Source organism: Takifugu flavidus, chromosome 5 (genome assembly GCF_003711565.1).
Source record: "Takifugu flavidus isolate HTHZ2018 chromosome 5, ASM371156v2, whole genome shotgun sequence".
Lineage (NCBI taxonomy): Eukaryota > Metazoa > Chordata > Actinopteri > Tetraodontiformes > Tetraodontidae > Takifugu > Takifugu flavidus.
Genome location: NC_079524.1, coordinates 2,470,969 through 2,495,117, shown reverse-complemented (window position 1 = coordinate 2,495,117; position 24,149 = coordinate 2,470,969). Strand labels below are relative to the sequence as shown.

General features: G+C 43.8%; 2 protein-coding genes across 5 annotated transcripts; one reads left to right on the top strand and one right to left on the bottom strand.

The window, feature by feature from the left end:
• The first annotated feature begins 47 nt into the window (after positions 1-47).
• dimt1l (DIM1 dimethyladenosine transferase 1-like (S. cerevisiae)) lies at positions 48-2,704 on the top strand. The gene is made up of 12 exons (XM_057032864.1): positions 48-233; positions 672-745; positions 870-956; positions 1,195-1,256; positions 1,332-1,425; positions 1,502-1,551; positions 1,621-1,744; positions 1,822-1,914; positions 2,000-2,064; positions 2,140-2,203; positions 2,276-2,382; positions 2,460-2,704. The coding sequence occupies exons 1-12, from the start codon at positions 176-178 to the stop codon at positions 2,500-2,502; spliced, it is 921 nt and encodes a 306-aa protein (XP_056888844.1). The 5' UTR covers positions 48-175; the 3' UTR covers positions 2,503-2,704.
• Positions 2,384-14,285, bottom strand: kif2a (kinesin family member 2a). Of its 4 annotated transcripts, none has more exons than XM_057032841.1 (21): positions 14,043-14,285; positions 11,186-11,280; positions 10,918-11,040; positions 10,101-10,155; positions 9,611-9,727; positions 8,215-8,315; positions 8,045-8,140; positions 7,907-7,961; positions 7,624-7,786; positions 7,432-7,522; positions 7,291-7,354; positions 7,120-7,211; positions 6,906-7,048; positions 6,609-6,813; positions 6,405-6,515; positions 5,323-5,390; positions 5,005-5,130; positions 4,173-4,320; positions 3,879-3,980; positions 3,649-3,784; positions 2,384-3,561 (listed from the first exon to the last, which is right to left on the bottom strand). In XM_057032841.1, the coding sequence occupies exons 1-21, from the start codon at positions 14,101-14,103 to the stop codon at positions 3,476-3,478; spliced, it is 2,238 nt and encodes a 745-aa protein (XP_056888821.1). In that variant the 5' UTR covers positions 14,104-14,285; the 3' UTR covers positions 2,384-3,475. The 4 variants fall into 4 exon arrangements, with proteins under 4 accessions (XP_056888821.1, XP_056888822.1, XP_056888823.1 ...); XM_057032842.1 differs by having other exon boundaries at positions 14,003-14,248; XM_057032843.1 differs by lacking the exon at positions 14,043-14,285 and adding an exon at positions 13,410-13,433.
• Between the last annotated feature and the right edge of the window lie 9,864 nt (positions 14,286-24,149).

The window sequence follows — 24,149 nt, the reverse complement described above, 5'->3', positions numbered from 1 at the left end:
ACAAGAAAATGTAGTTGCCCGCATTTCACCACTAGAGGGCGATATGAGACGAACAGGCCTGGATTGTTTTCGTGAAGAAGTAAACACGTGTTTACCAATGTTGTAGGACATAATTACAGCATTTCTCTCAAATTTAAGTTTTTGAGTAGCAAAACGGAAATAACCCGAGTCAAAAATGCCGAAAGTAAAGGCTGAGAAGAAAAGCAGGCAACATCAAGAAGTAAAGAACCAAGGTATGTTGTGGAAAGGGGTTAGCTTTAGCATAACTCAGCTGCCTGAGGAAAATAAGCTGTAAAATGTATTCTTTTTATTTATGTAGGGCTTTATTAAATGCTACTATTTGTGCACACTCAATTGAATAGATCCTAACATATATTCAATTGGAACAGGGGTAATCTGATTACACCGTAAAACCATATATACAATATCAATACCGGTGCTACAATAATCATATATAAAAAGATGTGACAACATTTGTGTCTATGTAAACCTGTGCAATAACAACTCGCCATTGCGCATCTAAATGAACGAGTGAGGCTGTGGGTAAACGGTGTTTATATTATTTCTGTATGGTTTTATTTTTGCAAATTACATTACAAAATGTGTCACGCATACATGTAACAAACCGTGATAATGATTAAATGATGGAGCCCAGAACATGTCTGTGACAGGTATCATGTTCAATACCGGCATTGGCCAACACATCCTGAAGAATCCCTTGATTGTCAATTCAATTATTGAGAAGGTATTCTCTGCTTCCCTCTGTTCTGACACACACACACACACACACACACACACCTTTAAAACGTCGCTCTTGATAAACATCTGGTGCCACATTACATTAAAAAAAACCTTTTTGTATCTTTCAGGCTGCATTGAGGCCCACAGATGTGGTTCTGGAGGTGGGACCTGGTACTGGTAACATGACAGTGAAACTGCTGGAAAAGGCTAAAAAGGTGACATTTTATAGCTTCAGAATTTAGTCTAAAGTAATTGTCAGGAACTATAATGGCTTTCAGATTTCAGCATAATGTGTTTTAGTGTCATATGCATTCAATTTAAGTGTTTTGTAGAGATCACATTTAACCATATTAGGAAAAAAAAACACATTTCTGCTTGCATTCTCACAAACATTGTGTTTTTATTCCACATATTCATGAAAAATAATCTCTAACTGAGAATGTTGATTTGCAGGTAGTGGCATGTGAGTTGGACTGCAGATTAGTGGCCGAACTTCAAAAAAGAGTGCAGTGCACGTGAGTGGAATCGGCAAAAGGGCGCAAGTTTAAATGAAAGAAAATGAAACGAACGAAAATCTTGTTCTTTACCAGACCGATGCAGAACAAGCTTCAAATATTGGTTGGAGATGTACTGAAAACGGATCTGCCCTTCTTTGACATCTGCGTGGCCAATTTACCGTATCAGGTAGCTCGGTTCCCCGTCATTACATTTGAATTCATTTTATGCACTATTTTAATCTCAACTTTTCCTAATTGTGCAGATTTCATCGCCATTTGTCTTCAAACTTCTGCTGCATCGGCCTTTCTTCAGGTTTGAGGAACAGCATAAACACTGTTTCTACCTTTACATGAGTTTAAAACTGGGTATCTATTTGTTCAGGTGTGCCGTGTTGATGTTCCAGAGAGAGTTTGCCATGCGGCTGGTGGCCCCCCCGGGGGACAAGCTCTACTGCCGACTGTCCATAAATACCCAGCTGTTGGCTCGGGTGGACCACCTCATGAAGGTGGGCGTGCACATTCTGACGTTTGCAGTGACGGTCAGCACGTCTTGTCTAACTGTTGACGTCTCGGCCTCGCTCAGGTAGGGAAGAATAATTTCCGTCCTCCGCCGAAAGTGGAGTCGAGCGTTGTCAGAATAGAGCCCAAAAATCCGCCGCCTCCCATTAACTTCCAGGTGAGCTTCGCTTCGGCGACGAGAGGATAGTCGCTGATGTCGACAGAGTGTAGCTAACTAACACGCTTGGTCTTCTTTCTGAAAGGAGTGGGACGGCCTGGTCAGAATAGCCTTCGTAAGGAAAAACAAAACCCTCAGCGCGGCGTTCAAGTGAGTATTTAGCCTCCGAAAACGCTGCCGCCTTAACCCGGCATCCTGCTGTAATCGTTGCCGCCTGCTGTCCAGGTCCACGGCGGTAGAGCAGCTTCTGGAGAAGAACTACAGAATCCACTGCTCTCTCCACAACGTGGTGAGTCTTGGCAGCGTGTTCCGGTGCCTCTGCAGGGCGACTTCGGGTGTAAACCCTTGTGCATCCTGACAGGAAGTCCCAGCAGACTTCAGTATCAGCAAGAAGATTGAGGGTGTTCTGCAAGAGGCAAGTTTCTCCGAGAAGAGAGCCAGGTCCATGGACATTGATGACTTCATGGTGTAGGTTCAACAGGCTTTATTCACGTACAAATTCAGTTTTGACATTCTGAATATTAAATCATGATTTATTTTTACAGGCTGCTTCATGCGTTTAATTCTGCGGGGATCCACTTTTCTTAAGCAGCAGAAAACTGCAGAGTTGCCACGACGATCTCTCTTCCTAGATGAAAAAGGCTTCATGGAACTGGACATTTAAATGATAAACCCAACATGTAACCATTACAGTATATAGAAATTAAAACTCATATTGAGTTTGCGATATGCTGTATCCTCTGAGTACTGTTTCCTGGGACCTTCAAAATAAAGCTACACTTTCTACCAATTTAAGTGCTTTAGAGTTAGAAAATGCATTTGTTCTAAATTAATTTAAGAGTTAGAACTGCAAGACAGGCCGTTCCATTGAAACATGACTCTTTATTTCTTTTTCCAACATACCTGGTGCAAACACCGAGCATCAGGACAGCAGGTCAGTGGTTTGAGCTACACAGTTAAGAACCGCGTTTGTTTCTGTAACAAAGTGATTAAGTGGATCGGAGAACGGAGTTACCAAGATTCTTTTTATGTCTGTTGCCAGAGAACGACATGACGTGGAAACTACAGGAACAATCTTTTCAGGGTCAAAGTGGCTCCCTAACTGTTAATGCTGAGGAGGGAGGAGTCGTTAATCCACGGACCCAAAACACCAACGAAAAAAGGGAAAATAGCATATATATATATACACAATATATATATAAGCCATTACAGAGAGCACATGCAGACACGTCAGTAACTACCAGAAAAGAAATGACCTTCAAGTTACGTCAAAAAAAGTTCAGCTGGGAGGATTAAAAAAAACATTTTAATAGAAAATAATTTACGAAAAAAAAAAAAAAGTCCCATTTGGGAAAAATACTAAACAAAAAAAATCTATTTCCCAAGTTCTGTATTGAGACAGTGAGTCGGCGGGTCTGTTAGAGGAAACGTAAATGTAAATAACTCTGGTGTTACTTCAGTCTTTTTTCTTAATCGGTATTAAACGGCTGCCAGCGACGGTTGGAGTTGTGCCAAACATGTCGAGGTTCATTTCAGTCGGTGCTGCTCAGACGCTCGTCTTCTAAAGCCCGCGTGGCTTCTTGGGGTTGATCTGTTTACTGGCCTGCTCCTCCTCCTGGAGCGCAGAGCGGAATAACTTCACTTTATCTGATGAGGGAAGGACAGAAGGGGAAAACGCCGCCGTTAGAGAACAATGTGGTGGAGCGGGGCCGCGGCGGCGCGTCTGTGTCCTACCTCGGAGCTCGATGAGGATGTCGATCTTCTGATCCAGGATCTGTTCCAGCTGAGTTGCGTAGGACTCCACGTCATAATCCACCTCTTCTGTCATCTCCAGCAGCATCTTCTCATCCTCCAGCCACCGGATGGATTCCTGCACGTTTGAGTCAGCGGAACCAAGTCAGTTCTTGTTTAACTCGGCGCGACGACAAAGAGGTGAGCAGGGTGCGTTTGTTTAGTGTCCCGACCTGGAAAACTGCTCGGTGGTCTTCCAGGACCTGCTCCTCCATTTCTACCAACTGGGAGACCACCTCATGGAAGGTAAAGAGCTGGGGAGACACTTCCTCCTCCTGTGAGGTTAACAACAGAGCAGACATGGCTTTCAGGGACACATCTGTAATTTTTCACCAAAATAACCCCCCAAATTGTCCAGATTTCCCCTCTTGGATTGAAGTAAATTGGTGCTGATGATGTTTTAAGGATGAAACGGTGGCATTTTCGTGGCAGAACCATAGGTCAACCTTTAGATCCTACATCCTTACATTCTGTTCACAGAGTAGTTTGAGGTCATCTCTCTGTGGCGAGATACTCAGCCAGTTCTCGTCCATAACGTCCAGCTGGTTGACGGCGTGGATGTTGGGCCGAACGCCCTCGATTATTTGGTTGGGGACCACGGTCAGTTCCTTTACCCTGCAGAGAAAAACAAGCTGACGAAGATGGCGGGGGAACGACGGTCAACGTCTGGGTCAAACAAACAGGAAATGGAGGCAACGTAATGGCAGCAATGACATCATGCATGAGGACAGACGTTTGAACCTTGGTATCATAGTAACAGCCGGGGGGGGGGGGGGGGGGGGGGGAATAATTTGGATTGTGAGAGGATTAGGTGCTCAGTCCAATCAATCCTAATCTGATTATTGTTTTTAATTTATTTTTATGTACTAGACCAATTAATTCTATTCATTTGCCTCCTGTTGTTAAATGCCCTGTAAAATCTAAATAAAGTGTAATAGTTGCTGGGGCCCCGCCTCCAGCTGACATTACTGTAAACTTGATCCCATTCTTGATTCCCCATTCCTTGGGCTTCACACAAAGCAACTTAAAGACACCCACGTGCACGGATGGATGTACCGTTTGTCCTTCAGGACCTGGTGTCCACTGTTACATGCAGGCAAAGCAGAAAGCAGAAAGGCAGTGCATGGAAAGGAGGATGGGAAATATCATGCATGTGCAGAATAAGGATAAATGTGGAAAATAAAGGTTTTCATGCTAGTTGTGGTGATCAAATGTGCTAAAGCAAAGTCATGCAGGGAGCACATGCACCGAACGTGGCGCTGGAGATTAGTACTGAGTATTTCAGAGGAGGTGTTTGACCTGCTGGGAGAGGTAGCAGCAAAGTCATCGTACTCAAAGGTATTGGTAGGCGAGTGGTCAGGGCGACTCCCCTGACTGCCCTGGGAGAAGGGGATGTCCGATGGACTAATCCCAAACTCCTTCACTCTGCACGGCGGCACAGAGCAGGTGAAGGAAACAGAGCAGGAGACGAAGAGAAGTGAGACAAGAGTCAGACAGAGGGAGTAAGAGGACATTCACTACAGCTGGTTTCAGCCTGGGCAAAAACAAGCACCCAGGACCTAAAGAGCTCTGCCATCTGTGAGCCATTGTCCAGTCCGTAAATCAGCATATTCCCACCTGTTGGCGTAACGTAGTGTGTTCAGTGTGTTCTCGCACGATGTCATACCGGGGGAGATCGTTGCAATCTGAGCGGAGAGAAATAATGAAACACTGTCAAAATACGTCGACATACGATCAGAGCCACATTCTAAACCATATGTGTCAAACTCAAGGCCTGCAGGCCACATCCAGCCCCTGAGATCATTTTATAGAGATCTATTTTATGTATTAATGGTCCTGCGCTATGATGCGCTAACACAGAAACTACAGATCCCACAATGCAGCGCAGCGTCTTCTGCTAGACAACCCTGAACCCAAAGTGAGTCCCTAACGATGGCAAAGAGAAGAGCTGATCGGCACTACCAGACAAAACATCAGGATAAGCTGAAGAACCTGAACGCAGCACAGAAGCTACAGAAAGTGGAAGAGTTAGAGAAGAATCCGACATCCCAGCAGATGTTTTTTCACCAGAGCGAAATCCCAAAGTGAAGGAAGCGAGTTTGATCGTGGCAGATGAAACAGCGCCTTGATTTGTTTTTGCTTTAATGTTTGCTGAAAAGCACTAATTTAATTTATATCTTCTGGGTTTTCCCCCAGCATGATCAAATCTTTATTTCCTATATAACTGATGGGTGACATTTTAGGGAAAGCAAATATTTCTAGATTTTTTTAAGTTTAAATTTGCTTTTTCTAAAGTGGATAAGAGCAAAGAACATCGAATGTTTTGATGTGTTATTTTAATGTTGACATCAAAGCACTTCTTTTTATTTTTCAGGGTTTTTTAGCAGCTTTCTCATATTTCTAACTAGTGTAATTTTGACAGGAGATATTATAGACAGCAAAATACTTAATTAAAGTTTCAACTGATTTATTCTGGAATAATATTCCTGTCTGGATTTATTCATTTTTATGTTAAAAACAAATGTTAACTTTCACAAATGTTTATCCTGTTCAGCTCGTGACCTAAAGTGTGCTTTGAGTTTTGGCCCCACGTGCAACTGAGTTCGACGCCCTGCTCTAAACCGATGTCACATAAAAAAAATCTTAAAAAGCAAAACTCAGCGTGTGAAGAGAGCCTACGCTCAGGACTTGGAACTGACCATGCATGTGCGTGAATTCTCCCCAATGAAAGAGTCCCTGAGGACCTGGGTGAGTTTACTGGCTCTGAATGGAGTGTGGGCCTTGTTACGGCCAAGAGCCCTGATACATTCCTGAAACACAAACAGAGACAGATGGAGATGAAGGAGGTCCAGCGTTACCTTCAAAATAAACTGGCCAGGCTCCGGTCAGGTTCCGCTACCAACCTTTAGAGCCAGCAGGCTTTTATTAATCTCAGCTCCCTCCAGGCGGGTTTGGCGGTCGGCACTCGAAGTATCAGCCCCCCTCTCGTTTCCTGCAAGGTCGATCAGGGAGAACTTGCCGTGCATCTTGTCCTTCCTACGAAGAATTATCTGGAATACAGCGTGGCTGCGGGACGAATGGGCGTTGGCCGACGTCTGCCCCGATGTTCTGGACGGGACAAAAGAACGCACATACAGGAAGTGAATGTGGTGTTTATTTTAGCACTCGATGAAAACAACCCCTGAACTGAACGCTGATACCTGCAGCTGTTGCCCACTTCGATGAGTTTCAGGACATCTTCTGTGCACCGGACCTCCTTCTCTTGGAGCCCCACAACCTGAACTTGCTGTTTCCCGTCCTCCAGCACCCTCAGCTTGGCTTTACGGTTCAGAAGATCAAAGACCTAACGGCGCAGAACACTCGGATTAAGACGCTCCCTCCAGCAAATGAAGCAATAAATGACATGTCACTTGCTTTTCCACTGTAGATTTCGAAGAAGGTAGAATAGACTTGTAGCTCCAGCTTCTTGTAGTTGGGCTTCTTCAACATGAGAAATACGTCCCGAGCTGAATGAGACGAAATGTAACACCGAAACGTTTTAAAATGTTTTATAAAATAAATAATAATAATAGTAATTTGTCTTACCAGCTAGTACATAAATTCCTTTGGAGCAGTCTTGGTTCTTGCCAGAGAAATCTCCACCCATGGTCTAAAACAAAGAGCAGGTTTTTATGAAGAGGCCCCTGAACTGGATTCGGAGATGATCTTGATTTGCATGTTGCTCACATGTGTTTTCCCACTGCCGGTCTGCCCATAAGCAAAGCATGTGGCCATGCCTCGGTCAAAAATGGTCTCTACTAGAGGTCTGGCAGTGAACCTGTGGTGGGAGATGGAGACAGAAGCAGCTCGCTTTGCACTTCAAACACTGAATCTTCCACGTGATGTTGGCCAACGGACGAGAAGTGTCTCATTACAAACCTGTAAACCATTTCATTAGTGGTGCTCTCGTCAAAAGCGTAGTCAAAACGGAAGGTCTGGTTCTCCAGGAAGCGGGTGAGGTCCACTTTTTGCTTAGGCTCATGAACCATTACCACATCCTTACTGGGAATGGTGATCACATCTAGGTCCTTCATAGATAACTCTGGAAAGCACCAGTTTGTAAAGTTACGCATCGTATTAGCGCTCGTAAAAGATCTGAAACTGAAGGTGTCATGCAAGGTTTGGACATGTGACAAAAGCAGGTAACATCGGAAGACTTCACCTTTCTTATTGAGTGGACGCTTCCTTACACAGACACAAATTCTATGCTCTTCAATCTGCACCGTGCAACACATGACATCCGATTATTTCATTGTTGAGGGTCAATATCAACAGAAGAGTATCTGACCCTTCAACTCACCACGTCAGTTGTGGTCAGGGGCCGGTAGTCTAGACTGGCTCGGAAATCTCGGATCATTTGCAGGATTTCGTAGTTTGGAATTGTGGTATCGATCTCCTGAAGAAGCACATAAAAAGACAAATTGAAAATACTTAAAATGAATCTACATCTATATTTACTTGACTATGCACCTGAGCTCTTTTCTCCCTGAGCTCCTGCTGCTGAAGCCGACGCCTTTCCCGCTTCTCCTGCAGTTTCTCCACCTCCTTTACACAGTTCGACTTCCTCCGCGCTGTCAAAAAGAAGAAAAAGCAAAATTCTACCAAATTGTGTGCACATAGAATTTTGATAAAAAGGACTTTTGTGTCACTCCCGACCCAAACCAAAGCGTCCTGCTCGCCCCATCTTTCCCCTCGGTTCTAACAGGGCCAGCAAGTGTTGGATTCACATCAAGCGCAGCTACAAGAGCTACTTAAGCACAGAGGATAATGTGGCGGCCGTGACACGGCGCCTCCGGCACCATTCCAGCTGCTGTCACGACTTAAGCAACAAAAGCTTTTGCCTTACACGTTCAAACTGCTCTCCCTCCCAATACTGCTGAGACTACCACAGCTAAGCTATCCCTTTAATATTACTTGTCCAAATAAAATTAGAGATTGCCTCAAACCAAATAAGATAGTTTAATCCAACACTAAAGCACCGTAACAGATTAATGTTATTTCAGTCCATCACAACATGCTACTAATAAATAAGAAGCAAATAATGCATATTCACTGATTCACTGCATTTTCTTGCAGAATCTATAAAAAAGTCTGCATAATTTTCACGACCCCAGCTCACTGCTAATGCCCCATCAGCCGGCTACAACACTTGAACCGAAGCCCTGGAAAAATAGTCCCAGCCTCCTGCTACCAAAACCATTAAAGCACCAGAGGGATTAAAAAAACGGACTTAATCTGGGAGAGGAAGGTTAGGCCAGTATAAGGGATGGAAAGCTATAAAGACTGAAATGGGACAGATGTTTTTGGGGCGATGACGGGAGAAACACAGCAGGCTCCTCTTTTACATCTCAGGTCTCCAGATGACACCGAACATCTGGGTGAATCAGCCTGACAGTTGGAGTGAGGAGCACCGGGCCTTTCCGCAGACTTTTCTATGTGGGTGACGCAGCAGAAACCAGCCGACAGCATTGCTCAGGAAGCCTGTCGGCAGGATGATGCATGTGTGCTACCACGGCTCTGAACAACATCTAGCACATGTTCTGGTTTAGCTCACATGTTCTGTTCTGGTCTAGCACACTCTGGTTCTACTGGAAACATGACAAGACCCATCAAGGGTGAGGAGCAGAGGAACATTCAAGTGATACATACAAAGAGGCCCAAACTCCTTTTTGGGTACTAGGTGAGGTGAAGAGTCTGTGATAAACATGCAGTTAACAGAGAAACACAGACGAGAGAGGTTACAATCACATGCCTGATCATTAATCCTGCTTCAAATTAAAAAAATAGATGCACAAACTTTTCATACATACGAAATAAAGCAAATAAAGCTAGAAAAGTTATGTTTAAAATGAAAGAATTGGGGTACCATTCTGGATCTGCTGTTGGGTCTGAGCCTGGGTGGTCTGTGCAGCCTGCTGGGGTGGAGGTGGGGGGGCAGGTTCTCCCTGCTGTGGCTGTGTGGCTCTGGCCCGGGTTGCTAGCGCTTCAAATGAAAGGTGAAGACCACAGACAGGGATGGAATACCTTTCAAACATCACTACATGACTTGTTTCAATGGCACAGGAAAGCACAGACACCAATGACTCCGTGAAGTTGGATCCAGATTTTGTCCAACATAATATGAGAGCATTCATGGATTTGGCAGATTCATTCAGTACTTATCAATAAACTGGACACAGGCTACTATAAGTGCTGAAGGTAAAGTAACTGGACCAGACTGTTCCAAGATGTGTTTATTAAAATTCTATGATATATTAACAATAGAGAATTCCAAAATACTCTTATATTATTGATCACTCATGTACATTTATGACTAAAGGTTGATTTAAATAATAAGTAAAAGCCATGGAACAAACCTCTATTTTCCCTGGATGGAGTGTCAGCCTTCGGAGGTGCTATTGTACGACGGTTCTAAAAAAAAAAAAAAAAAAGAGAATCAAAAAGTTATTAGAAATCAGAAATGGATCAAATGCTCTTTTTTCCACTCCCATGCCTTCAAATGTGGGTCAGACCAGACAGACTCTTGAACACAGCCCCTTCTATTTGCTTTTCAACTTATTGGAAGATCCGCATTTGTGGACTACAGAGACAGGAGCAGAGACACCTGAGGACCAGATTAGGGTTTAGAACAGAAGGCTCTTCCTTCCACACCTGGCCTCAGAACCCTTTCAGAACACTGGACTTGCTGAGTCAGAGAGCTGTGAGTGAATTCTGTAAAAATAATGGTTCTACAGTGATCTCTGGACAGAAAGATAGATTGACCTGCATATCCCAACCCGACCTATGAGGCACCAGCACGTGTGGACCGAGAAGCATTACAGTGGTCAGCTACAAGGATCCAAGGTCCATAATAAGCAGCAGCAAATTGTAACCACCTGATTACCTGCGTTTACACACTAAATGTACTCTAGCTATAACGTGAATTAAGGCTCCAGTCACAGAACATTGCAATTAGCTGCTGTTGGTTCTGAATAAACAGGTAAGAATATTTAATTGGAAGGTATTGAGCTGATTCTTAGTCTTAGACTATTGTGCTTACAGTGGTGGATAAAAGACACTTCACTGCTGCTCTCTACCTGTTCGTAGGTTATATGTACGTGCTCTCAATTCCATTATTCTGGGATGCAGATGTAGCTGCTGGAATTGTGAATATTGCTAAATGCTAATGCTCACCTTTGCAATCTTGCTGACCTTCACGCACGCAGGTGTGGGCGGGGGTGGGGTCTCCGGACTCGGAGGAATGTCCTCGATTGGGGCCACATCTGGGTTGAGTGCAAATATACTTTCCAGGTCAATCTGTGCAGATATATGGGGGAAGACATGAATGCGAATAAATCACGCCGGTGCAACATTCTCCTGCTTCCAGGCTAGTAATCAGTGACAATCAGTGTAATCTGATATGGTCCTGTGTGAGAATGGAACAGCCCCAATGTCCGTTTACCTCTTTTCCTTTTGTGTCTCCATTTTCTATCCACTCCACAGTGACACTCTCGTTCTCATCGTTCATTGACGTCACCATTGCCTGATGTATGCGCCCTGTAAAGGATCACACAGGACGCACGAACATCAGATAGGAATGCTAAAACCTATTAAATACGGGCAGGAACGGGCAGATCCTGATGAGGGACGCAGCAGTGGACAAAAATTCAAACTATATTTGTAATAACAATGTAGATCGTGCAGGTTCAATACCAATGAAACCAGATCTTGGATGTTCAAATGAATACACAGCAGTATGAAGTGAGTCTGGGGAGAATTGCTGCAGAGCTGCAGCGAGGCTGCGATAGACGTCCCCCCCCCCCCCCCCCCCCCCCGTCTGAGCAGTAATAACGCCGGCTGTAAAGAGCTGCTTCAGCTCTCCCATCTTTGTCCACAGACCTGTTCTCTAAATTCCCAGCACAACCCATGGAGACACCATGTTCCTGGATCCATTATTCAGAGCCTTACAGGCTTTTATTGTTCCCCACTGCCGAGCAGCTCGTTTATTTACAGAACCTGCCAACGGTGGGACGGACAAATGCAAAAGTTCGTTTATTTTAATCGCCCCACACCACAGACGATGCTTGTATAATGGAGCAGCACTAGAGCTGAACAAATAATCGCAAAATAATGAAAAATCTAAATATGGGGGAGTGTAATAGCTCACCAACCTGCTATCAAAGCCTGAAACAATCACATAGTTTTACCCAGAGGCAGCCAAATACAACTGTCTTATTTTAGTGCTTTGGGCAAGTTTACAGATGAGATATAAAGGTTTTAAAATGCAACTAAAATGTTTCAGGGCAGCATGCTGAATTCAGACATTTAAAAAATTATTTAGAAGAAAATTTGACAGCAAAAACATCAGGTTACATTTCAATTGACCTCTGAGGTCAGTTCAAAACTACCGGCCGCTGGGTGGATACGATTTTGGGAAAACAAAATATAAAGATGGACAAATTATGGAGTGTAAATAATGATAACCACCGTATTTTTTAAAACCTAAATTGCCTTATAGGAAGGGTGTAAACCTTGAAGCATGTGATAGTGGGCTTTCATTTAGTTTTATTAGTTGTTAGATACCATAAAAATGGTGGAATGTTATTTTTGAGATAGTAACGCCTGAATCCTAGAAACATCGATGTAGGAGGGGAAACAACAGCCCCATCAAATACTTGACCTGATTGAGGAAAGACAGTCGGTTCCAGTAAGCTGCTCCATCTGAACAGACTTAAAGGGTGTCAACAGTCACTGGAACAACGACTGTGTAACAGACACAAAGGAAGGCCAGACAGAGGAGTTCTTCCTGTTAATGGATTATTACTGTCCCAACAGGAAAGGTGAGAGAATACATGTAAATGGTGGTGGTGGTTTTCACAATTAGGATAATGAAAGAGACAGCTGCATTAATCCTTTACTGCATATTAATAAGAATCTCAATACCAGCCAAAGGAGAGATTTGTATAAAATGGTAGCTGAAGCAAGTCGGACGCTTGTGTTTCTTATAATAGACATCCACATCATTCCTATTAGACATGAACTGGGGATGTTAGTATGACAAAAAAGAAACAAATATTGAATTAAAGAAGATTGTAGCGCAAACTCAACGTTAGCTAAAGACAGGCTGGAGACAGAAAAATCCCAGTGAGAGTCATTCCCTTCAACATCCTGGGAGACATTTGCAACAGATGGGGCAGCGTCTAATAGCCTAAATCTAACTTGAATCTGACCCAGCTCTGCCACCATCCCCCCCCCCCCCCCCCCCCCCCCCCCCCAGATGGAGAACAATCCCTGATGTTGATGTGACATCAACTAGCAGAGCTCCATCTCCATCAGTCAACCGAGTATTGATCACTTTTGATCAAGGGACACTAAGGACAATTAAATTATTTATGATTACTCAAAAGCTTGTATTCCATCAAAAGCTTTCTGCTAAGTAGTATTTTATTACCAACGGTAATATAGCCTCAATACATCTTGTAGACCTGAAATGAATAATACATCAATGGAAGAGAGTGATATAACACTGAAGGAAGAATGAGCATGGAAGTAATAAGCTGCAATTTGATAATAATAGCGTTCCTTCAGCATCATTAGGCAGCTCTTTATCCTTATACCTGGAATGTTGTTACATGTAAACTCTGATTCCCTATCATAATAAATAATCACACAGGGTTTGGAGTCACCTTCATCACTGAAATCTCAAGCTGTATATGTCCTGTAGATTCCATTATAAAAGCAGAAGATGCCGGTACAAGTGTTCTCTAGCAAAGGTGACCATTGACCCCATATAAAGATGACAAATATTAAACAATGCAATAATGATGAATAATAATGAAATAATCATCAATTCGCTGAATGGAAAAGGGTATGAACCAGCAAAACTAGTCTTTACTGACGTTCGCTGCATTCAGTATTGACCGTTAGCTAATCACAGGCTAATGTTGTTAGCTTGCTTAGCAATATAAGGATCATTGCTAAATTTTAGCTGCAAACGTTTCAATGGTGCCACGAAACAATGCGAGTGTTATGTTCTTTATGTTTCGAGGTGAAATCGTTCGGCATTGTTTACTGACGAACAGAGAGACAATAAATATCTTTAGAAGTCGCATGGAAGCTAACTTGGCTAACAAAGGTAGTAGCTCATTCAAAGGCTCTGGCCATGTTGAAGCACTCCGCCCTGACAGAGACATAAACGGTATCTAAGCTAAGACTGCACCCAGAAACAACGGTTGCCATTGAACCCCAGCGCAGCAACAACGCTACTCAAACAACTTACAACACAAAATGAGAGAAGATCAGGCGTGATAAAGACGTACCATCACTCCGCTTTATCTCCACATAAGTACCAATAACAATCTTGCCAAAACCCGCCGCCATTCTACATTACTTTAACAATTAACGAAAGCAATAGTACAGGCTTATAATATGCCGGGTGAATGCAGGTTCTGGTGCTGGTTGACTGATGCAGCCAATAGAATGAGAATGAGGCTGTCGGTGCCTGATCGGTACCCGGAACAAAACCGGTTCCGTCCCAGACCGCTTTGCGCATGCGCAGGAACAAAACACTTTACGGCAGCTGTCGACCCCGGAAACAAACGATTCCAGTCCACGTCGACGCATCCTTCTTTTTTAAAAAAAAAAAAAATTCTTATTAATTAATACTAATATTAATGGTTTATATATTTCTATAACCCAATATTACCGACCTTTCTCGTTCTTGTATTTTACATTTAAAGTTGTTTTTAATAATTTTGCGGTACAGCTGTACAATATCGCACAATACCATAAATATGCTTTGCAAAGACAGATTCCTCATCATACTTCGGTCTTGTGTTCAGTGAACGACCATCACCTGATGTTTAATTAGCTGGCTCACCGTGATAATGGCTGTCATCTACGAAAGCTCATCCCAACCACACATCCCAGAAGAGATTAGAGTGTTTAGGTCCAAATAAGTATTTACCTTTTTAGGGAAAGTCCTCAGGACTGTGTTATAGTTGGAAAGGTCATGACCCCAATCTATAAGGTGGCTTCTTTTACGCACATTTCAAAACCATCTCTGGCTCCGTTTTTATAGATATCTGGGAGTTCATTTGGATGGTCTGTTAGACTGGGACATTTATGTGTGTTCTTGCCTTCAGCAAAGACTACACAGACTCGTTTGGGGTTGAACCGGAAGCTTGTTTTTGTTTGATCAGGCTGTTGGAAAGTCTCCTCAGGTTCAACATGTCAAAAACTAACTTCATTTGAACACTAATTAGGATTAGGTAAACAGTTTGAGGCCTGCAATATTGGCATGTTGATGCTCTGCTCTGGTTTTTTAACAGGTCTGGAAATCAAATATCAAAATAAGGTCTAAACTAGGCTTTTATAAGGTGGTAGGTACATCATTACTTTATACCCGTTGCTAACATCATAGAAACCCAAACATACACAACTGAATTTCATGCAGCGGAACACAGAATTGAGTCTTTTTTCTTACCTTTTTGCATTTTGTATTTCGTTCTATAGTTGCTGACAGGGATGGGCGTTAACCGATGCATCATTACAAATGTTTCGAAGTTGTAATAAAACGTAAAGCAGTGTAATACAGTATGTTGCTCTTAAATCAAAGCTCATTTGCTCTTTCATTTTGATATATTTAATCTCAAGTTTTTTTTAATCCTTTAATCTTCAGAGAGTAATATTAACCAAAACAGGATGCAAAATTCCACAACAGATCAAATTGTGCTGTGGCACATTTATACAAATTTAAAACGTGAAAATGCTGCAAAAACCTGGAAATAAAAAGGAACAATAATATAATATAAAGCAAATCAAAGCATTTAATTCTCTTCATTCTTACAACTTTTTGTCAGAGCTGGATACTTGGAATCGTGTACAGGGAGCACAGTTCCGTGAGATTCTCAGGATGAACTGCAGGGGTGATCAGCGAGACGACTCCTGTAAATGTCTCGTTAATCATCACAGAGAAGAGCTTCTAACAGAAAGGTGCTACCAAACGGTTAGCCAGAGCTCGGGCATTACTTCAGGAAACAAGCGAGTCAACTGTGGCGACCTCGCCCAGAAAAAGTCAACAGAGCTGCCGTCGGCCCCTTGTGATGTGCTGCCTGTGTTTACGTCTCCAGAAGAGAAAATTAATGTAATAATGTGGCATTGGGATTAATAAAACACAACAGAAAAACAGCGTCTATCAGTGCTGAAGGGGCCCTCACTCTCCTACAGCGCCGCCTTCCTGTTCCCCATGTTCCCCTGTGATCCTTGGCCCCGGAGCCCTTCTGGCACAGCAGTTGTGGCCCCTGACCCTGGTATTCCTGTGCTGCTGCATGTGCCTCAGTGGAGGAGTTGTGTGAGCCCTGTTCTTAAAGCCTCTAATGCCATTTGTTAGTTATGCTATGTGTCAACATGGGATTTTATTGTAATTTTACACATAGAGTAAAAGTATTTTAAGGAATTCAACAAAATGTTTTTATAGTTTTCTTTTATTTTAATTTGTTGCCTAATACTTTTTTTATGCACCTGGACATGTTCTATAATCCAGTTTAGTTCTGCTGAGTATGTGTGTTTCAAGAAGATAGGAGCATTTTAAATGCATGAAACAGCAAACACAAAGCCGAGCAAATCATATTCGAACCTTTAGAGTGTAGTACAGTGTGTGGGAAACTCATCAAACTTTGTATCGCTGCCACACAGATGCCGTTACAGGAAACCTCAAGCCCACGCTGTTTAATATCAAGCAACTTGTTGAGCATAATTTAGAGCAGTAATGAATTTGATTGGACTAAGGGTGTTGGATCGGGATCGGTCAGATTAAGAACTGGCCATTTCCTGTCAAGAGCAGCGTGTACGATGGAGCATTAATATATTGCTGCATTCTGGAATTAAGCCCTCATCAAGGACAGGGAGTCATTCTAATAGTAATGAGAACACATCATTTACATAACTTAAAAAAACCCGTGTGCGTAGGAGGTTCAAAGAAATTATAACTGACACTGCGGAGTCATATCGCTGTGGTTACCTTTAAAATATCAATTTTAGCACCAGACCTCATATGTGCGCAAACTGTCACAAGTTTTCTTCTTCAGGGCCCCCAAAATGGAAAACTAGAGAGAAAAGATGCTTAAAAAAGAGCAGAAACAATGATTAATAATCATAATTATAATGGAATAAGTTAAACTTGGTTGCAGACACGTTTCCTTCCTCACCTGAATGTTCTTCCTGGGCTCTTTTTTTCTTAAATACTGATGTTAAAATCCTGCCAAAGCTGGCGTAGGCCTGAAAATACCCTCCCAACCATAATATCCACACAATCAAAAGGACTTTAAAAAAAAAGAAAAAGACGAGCATAATTTAAAATCAACCAACTTTTAAACAATGTGCCGTTTGACAAAGTCAAATATTCTGTCTAATCTACCGGTTGAAACAGAAACCTAGAACCTTTAATAACCAGGTAAAATAATAATAATGTCAACCAGGTCAAAATGGTCATTCTAAATTCTAAATTATTGTTTGCCCAATAATAAATACAGCAAGACAAACGTCCAGGGCCCCATTCAGGAAATACTCAACCCTCCTCACACCTGTTTATGGCCCAGTTACCAGGATTTCCTGACTTAAAGACCTCATTATAACTAATAATATCTCTTCACTTGACCAATAGAGGGTTTGTTTTTAAAAGACAAATTCATTGTAGTGGAAGGGCGTGACAGGCAGCTCGCAAACATGTTACATTAAGATGCAAATGAAATACCTTCTAAATTTGCATAAAACGATTTTCAACCTAAACATTAGCATATGAAAAAGAGCTGTGTAAGACCACATACCGACGATATGACCCGAAAACGAGATATATACACGCAGAATGAGCCGATTAACTGCCATGTTCGAACTTTCCTCTTTTTTAAAAAGTTGATGACAAACCGCGAGGTGGCGGTAGTTCACCAGGAATAGAAAGTTTCCGGGATTTTACTGGGCTGTTACCTGGTGACTCAGTAGCACTTCTAAAGTCTCTAAAGTTTAGAACCACGTTCCCCTGATCAAGCCGCACCTTTCGGTGCGTGATTCATTGGGGTGCGACCCAAGGTGCCCGGGTAGTTCTTGTTTTAGTGTCAGGCTGGTTAGATTGTGACGTGTGCACAATGTGCTGCAGATACAGTGAGAGTAAAAAGTAGCAAGGCAGCCTTGCTGTGTGTCCCAGCAAGGCAGCCTTGCTGTGTGTCCCAGCAAGGCAGCCTTGCTGTGTGTCCCAGCAAGGCAGCCTCTGCTGTGTGCCAGCAAGGCAGCATTGCTGTGTGTCCCAGCAAGGCAGCCTTGCTGTGTGTCCCAGCAGGCTGCCTTGCTGTGTGTCCCAGCAAGGCAGCCTTGCTGTGTGTCCCAGCAAGGCTGCCTTGCTGTGTGTCCCAGCAAGGCTGCCTTGCTGTGTGTCCCAGCAAGGCTGCCTTGCTGTGTGTCCCAGCAAGGCTGCCTTGCTGTGTGTCCCAGCAAGGCAGCCTTGCTGTGTGTCCCAGCAAGGCAGCCTTGCTGTGTGTGTGTCCCAGCAAGGCAGCCTTGCTGTGTGTGTGTCCCAGCAAGGCTGCCTTGCTGTGTGTGTGTCCAGCAAGGCTGCCTTGCTGTGTGTGTGTCCCAGCAAGGCTGCCTTGCTGTGTGTGTGTCCCAGCAAGGCTGCCTTGCTGTGTGTGTGTCCCAGCAAGGCTGCCTTGCTGTGTGTGTGTCCCAGCAAGGCTGCCTTGCTGTGTGTGTGTCACAGCAAGGCTGCTGCTGTGTGTGTGTCACAGCAAGGCTGCCTTGCTGTGTGTGTGTCACAGCAAGGCTGCCTGCGTGTGTGTGTCAACACAGCAAGGCTGCCTTGCTGTGTGTGTGTCACAGCAAGGCTGCCTTGCTGTGTGTGTGTCACAGCAAGGCTGCCTTGCTGTGTGTGTGTCACAGCAAGGCTGCCTTGCTGTGTGTGTGTCACAGCAAGGCTGCCTTGCTGTGTGTGTCACAGCAAGGCTGCCTTGCTGTGTGTGTGTCACAGCAAGGCTGCCTTGCTGTGTTGTGTCACAGCAAGGCTGCCTTGCTGTGTGTGTGTCACAGCAAGGCTGCCTTGCTGTGTGTGTGTCACAGCAAGGCCTTGCCTGCTGTGTCACAGCAAGGCTGCCTTGCTGTGTGTCACAGCAAGGCTGCCTTGCTGTGTGTCACAGCAAGGCTGCCTTGCTGTGTGTCACAGCAAGGCTGCCTTGCTGTGTGTCACAGCAAGGCTGCCTTGCTGTGTGTCACAGCAAGGCTGCATTGCTGTGTGTCACAGCAAGGCTGCCTTGCTGTGTGTCACAGCAAGGCTGCCTTGCTGTGTGTCACAGCAAGGGCCTTGCTGTGTGTCACAGCAAGGCTGCCTTGCTGTGTGTCACAGCAAGGCTGCCTTGTGTGTGTCACAGCAAGGCTGCCTTGCTGTGTGTCACAGCAAGGCTGCCTTGCTGTGTGTCCAGCAAGGCTGCCTTGCTGTGTGTGTGTCCCAGCAAGGCAGCCTTGCTGTGTGTCACTGCTGTGTGTGTGTCACAGCAAGGCTGCCTTGCTGTGTGTGTCCCAGGCAGGGTGCACAGGCTACAATCGGGCCGGCGGACACAAAATCAGGGCTACTATGCTTTTAAAAAAAAAGCTAATCTTAGCTTCTAATCTTATCTGTATTTATTTATTCTGTTTCTATACTTTGTATAGGGTGCTACTACAATTCAATTTCCCCACGGGGATGAATAAAGTTCATCTTAATCTTAATCTTTATCTTTTTCTTGTGTTTTTCTGGGATTTCATTTGGTGACCCCCAATAGCTCTGATCAAACTGTAGGCTGTCAGATGTGTTGTATTCTTGTCCGCTCAGGCCCCGCTGCCGTGTGCTCGGTGTGGTATTGCCGGCCTCTGGTGTTGTTAGAATTATTTGTTTTTAAACTTGGATTTTCTTAGATACTGTGTTCGCCGTGACATTGAACTTTCATACCCAGGCATATCCTCCTTATCACAGCGCACATTTTGAGCGTGTGTCCATTCATGAATTACGGTGCCTGGGTAATTCTTGCTTCCTTATCTTGTTTCCGTAGTTACCACAGTTTACCACAATGCAAATTGTTATGCGTGTTTCATTCATGTGCGTCAAGTCTGTAACCACACTCAAGCATAAATCCAGTGTCTTTTTAGCTTCGTAAAAGCCTCCAAGTAACTGTAGGTACATACAGTCTTGCAGCTACTCAAACCACACATTCACGTTTTAAGGTAACTGTGAGGAAAGGCTGGGTCATTTTTGATTTTTCTCAGAAATCTGCAGGAGGAGGCACACAGCTGCATCAGCCCACCGCATGACTCACCGTTGCTTATAACCACGTCTGATGCCTGCCAGGTCCTTGCAGCAGTTTCCTGTCTTCTTTCTTTCTTTTGCAGTGATCTGTTCAGGGCTTTTTAGATGTTAGCCACAGGATTATCTGTGCAGTTCAGTTGTTCATGGGTTATAATCCTCTAATTTAAACCATTTCCCCCCACATATATCACTTGGGCCAAGATTTCTGACCAATTTTATTCTCACCTAGAATCCTGCAGTAAACATTTCCTTCCTCTGTCATTCTCGTAAGACCTAGCCCCTTTTTTTTTTGCCTGTTGCCATCTACTCGGTGTTGTGGGGGAATGTCATTGAAGTTATTAACTTTTCCTGCCCTGAGACTGAGCACAGGCAGCTTTGTCTGCACAGAGGGATTAATAGTTGAGGGCAAATGAAGGGCTGACTCAGAGGCTCAGCGGGAGGGCGAACTGCCAAAATCTGCTTCCTTTAACAGACATTTTGGTTGACTGTCAAAGAAGCTGTTCTGGCCACTTATTTTAACCCCTCTATTCAGGACATATCACCCAAAGTTCCATTGCCAGTTGATAAAAGTGTTTTTGTGTATGAAGTGAAATGAATATTTTAAATTGATTAAGATTAAGATTAAGATGAACTTTATTCATCCCCGTGGGGAAATTGAATTATAGTAGCAGCGTATGCAGAGTAAAGAGACAGAGAAAAAAAAATACAGATAAGATTAGAATGTTATAAGCATATATACAGCATATATTATAAGCATATATATATATAATATATACATAATATAATATAATATATATATATATATTATAGGCATTATAAGCATATATACATAAATATAGAATAAATTAGAAATAAAATTACAACACGAACATTACACAGTTATTGTTATTGGCTGGGTTAGGATGAGTTATACAGTCTGATGGCGGACGGCAGGAATGACTTCCTGTAGCGTTCCTCAGAGCAGCGAGGCTGCAGGAGTCTGCTGCTGAAGCTGCTCCTCAGTTTGTCCACTGTGTTATGGAGGGGGTGGGAGGGACCGTCCATGATTGACCGCAGTTTCAACACCATCCTGTCCCTCACCACCTCGTCCAAGTTATCAAGTCTACAGCCAACAACAGACCCTGCCTTTTTAATGAGTTTGTTGAGTCTGTTGGCATCCTTTGCTTTAATGCCTGCACCCCAGCACACTGCAGCAAAGAAGATGGTGCTAGCCATGACAGACTGGTAGAACATGTGGAGCATCCTGCTGCAAACACTGAGGGACCTGAGTCTCCTGAGGACGTAGAGTCTGCTCATGGCCTTCTTGTAAACAGCATCGGTGTTTGTGGATCACTCCAGTTTATTGTCCAGCTGGACACCCAGGAACCTGTAAAATGGGACTATTTCCACATCTTTCCCACTAATGCAGACTGGGGAGGGTGGGGACTTGCTTTTTCTGAAGTCCACCACCATCTCCTTCGTCTTGGTCACGTTGAGCTGCAGAAGGTTCTCCCTGCTCCACCTGACAAAACTCTCCACAAGGTCCCTGTATTCATCCTCTTGTCCATTCTCCACACAGCCGACTATGACTGTGTCATCCGAGTACTTCTGGAGATGACATGTCTCAGAGTGGTACTGGAAGTCAGCTGTGTAGGTGGTGAACAGGAATGGGGAGAGCACAGTTCCTTGAGGAGCCCCTGTGTTGCTCATCAGGGGGTCGGACACACAGCTCCGCAGTCTCACAAACTGTGGCCGACCTGTCAGGTGGTCCTCGATCCAAGAAACAAGGGGAGCATCCATCTGCATCTTCTCCAACTTAGCCCTCAGCAGTCTTGGTTGGATGGTGTTGAAGGCAGAACAGAAGTCGAAGAACATGACCTGCACTGTGGTGTTTAGTCTGTCCAAGGAGGAGTAAGCCCTCTGCAGCAGGTATATCACTGTGTCATCAACCCCCACCTTGGGCTGATAGGCAAACTGCAGAGGGTCCTGAAAGGGGCTCACTAGAGGTCTGAGGTGTGACAGCACCAGCCGCTCCATGACCTTCATAATGTGGGAGGTCAGTGCTATTGGCCTGTAATCACTTGGTGCCACAGGGTGGGTCTTCTTTGGCACCGGGACCAGGCAGGATGTCTTCCAAAGCACTGGGATCCTCTGAAGATGAAGGCTCTGGTTAAACAGGTGCTGCAGTATTCCACACAGCTGCATGGAGCAGTTCCTCAGCACTCGTGGGCTGATGCCGTCTGGTCCGGCAGCCTTCCTCTGGTTGAGCCTCTCCAGCTCTCTCCTCACCTGGCCAGACGTGAAGGATAGTCCTGTCGGGGGGATGGGTGACATGCTGGGATCCATGTAGGGTGTCAGCAGGGGGGAGGGGGAAGAAGTTGGCAGAGGTGTTAGGGGCTCTGGGAGGTGTGAAGGGGACCCATTGTTATCCAGAGGAATATTGGGACAGCTGGGGGAGGGGGAGCTAGAGTCAAACCTGTTGAAAAACTGGTTCAACTCATTAGCTTGGTCCACATTCCCATCAGCTGAGCGTATTCCTTTCTTCTGGAAGCCAGTGATCGTCCTCATCCCACTCCAAACATCCCTGGTCTGGTTCCTCTCCAGTCTCTCCTCCAGCTTCTTCCTGTAGGCGTCCTTGCTCTCCTTCAGACTGCGTTTCAGTTCCTTCTGAACACTCCTGAGCTCAGCCGGGTCCCCAGCAGTGAAGGCCCTCTTCTTCTTATTCAAAAGGGCCTTCAGGTCACTTGTCACTTGATACCCTCATTGCTGAGAGGAAGATAATAAAATGGTATTAACAATTATATTTTACTTCTATTTTCTCTTGCAGCCATCTTGTGTTAAAATGGTGGATTGTTTGTATGTAGACAGATGTTTCACACTATCAGTGATAAAAATCACAAAGTCACTTCCATTGTAATGACTCTGATTAAAACGGCGATGGATTGCTACATCAGTCATTTTATGGCTAAAATCTGAACCCAGTAATGTTAAAACATTCGTGAAACCTTTGGGAATTTAAGTACATTCGTTTCTACCTAATTACAAATAGGCCGACCGTGGTGATTATATAAAGTTATATAAATACCTGTAACTTCATTCTAACTCTCATTCTAATATATCCATTTATGAACATATCAGACACTTTGCTTCTTCAACCAGGTCTATGTTCAACCACAATTGTTCTAAACAGGATGTACTTATTCATTTCACTTCTCCGTAAGATGTTTCGTGTTCTACCCCTTCAGTATTGTTTCCCTTTTTCTGAGTACAAACAAACAAGTTATCTATTCTTTTCCTTTACCGGATCTCGTTTTAGCCACTTCACACAGCAGTGAAAGGCACCCACGTACGAGGAGGCTATAGGAGACAAAACAGGAAAAAACAGCCACACATCAACAAACCAGAGTTCTGTCCCTGTTGTGCTCAAGGAACATATTTTAGTGAGCATTAAAACATTTCTGTAAGCACATTATTAGAGTTACGTAGTGACGGATTTCATTGGCACTGTTTCTCTTTTACTGTCGATGCTGTTTTCAAGTAAGTCAGTGCATTTTAAATGTGTATAAAGTATTGTTGCTTATTATTGTAGTGCTTTAACATTTCCTAACCTAAACCTTCTCAGCCTGTAAAGTGATTAAAATTGGGCATTATGTTTTTACTTGGTTTATGATCCATGCAAACACTAGACAGGTTTGCATAAATGATTCTCATCCTTTGTCGCTGATATGCACAGCAGACTGCTGCTTTGGTTTATTTTTCTTCTAGAAGCTCCCAGGTCTCTCTGGTTCCTACAGCTGTCGCCCTTTCACCCCAACACCCACCCAAGTATCAGGCTCTTTTACCTCCCTCCCTCTGTCAATTTGACATCAGGCAGTTGCCAGTAAGTTCTCAGCTGTCTGTGCCCTAAATAGACTTTATCAGGACCAGACCATCATGAGGGGGTACCGTTCACACTATTTATTGAATGAAAAAAGTTAATCTTTTAGCCATAAATAGAATATCAGGACACTTGAATGCAGACATTTCTTTACAACACAAGTAATTGTGAGTTGTCATGGCCTCTTGCTAAAGGTCATTCTTTGAGGAATTAGCTTATTGCATGAACCCTTAATTGCAATGGATA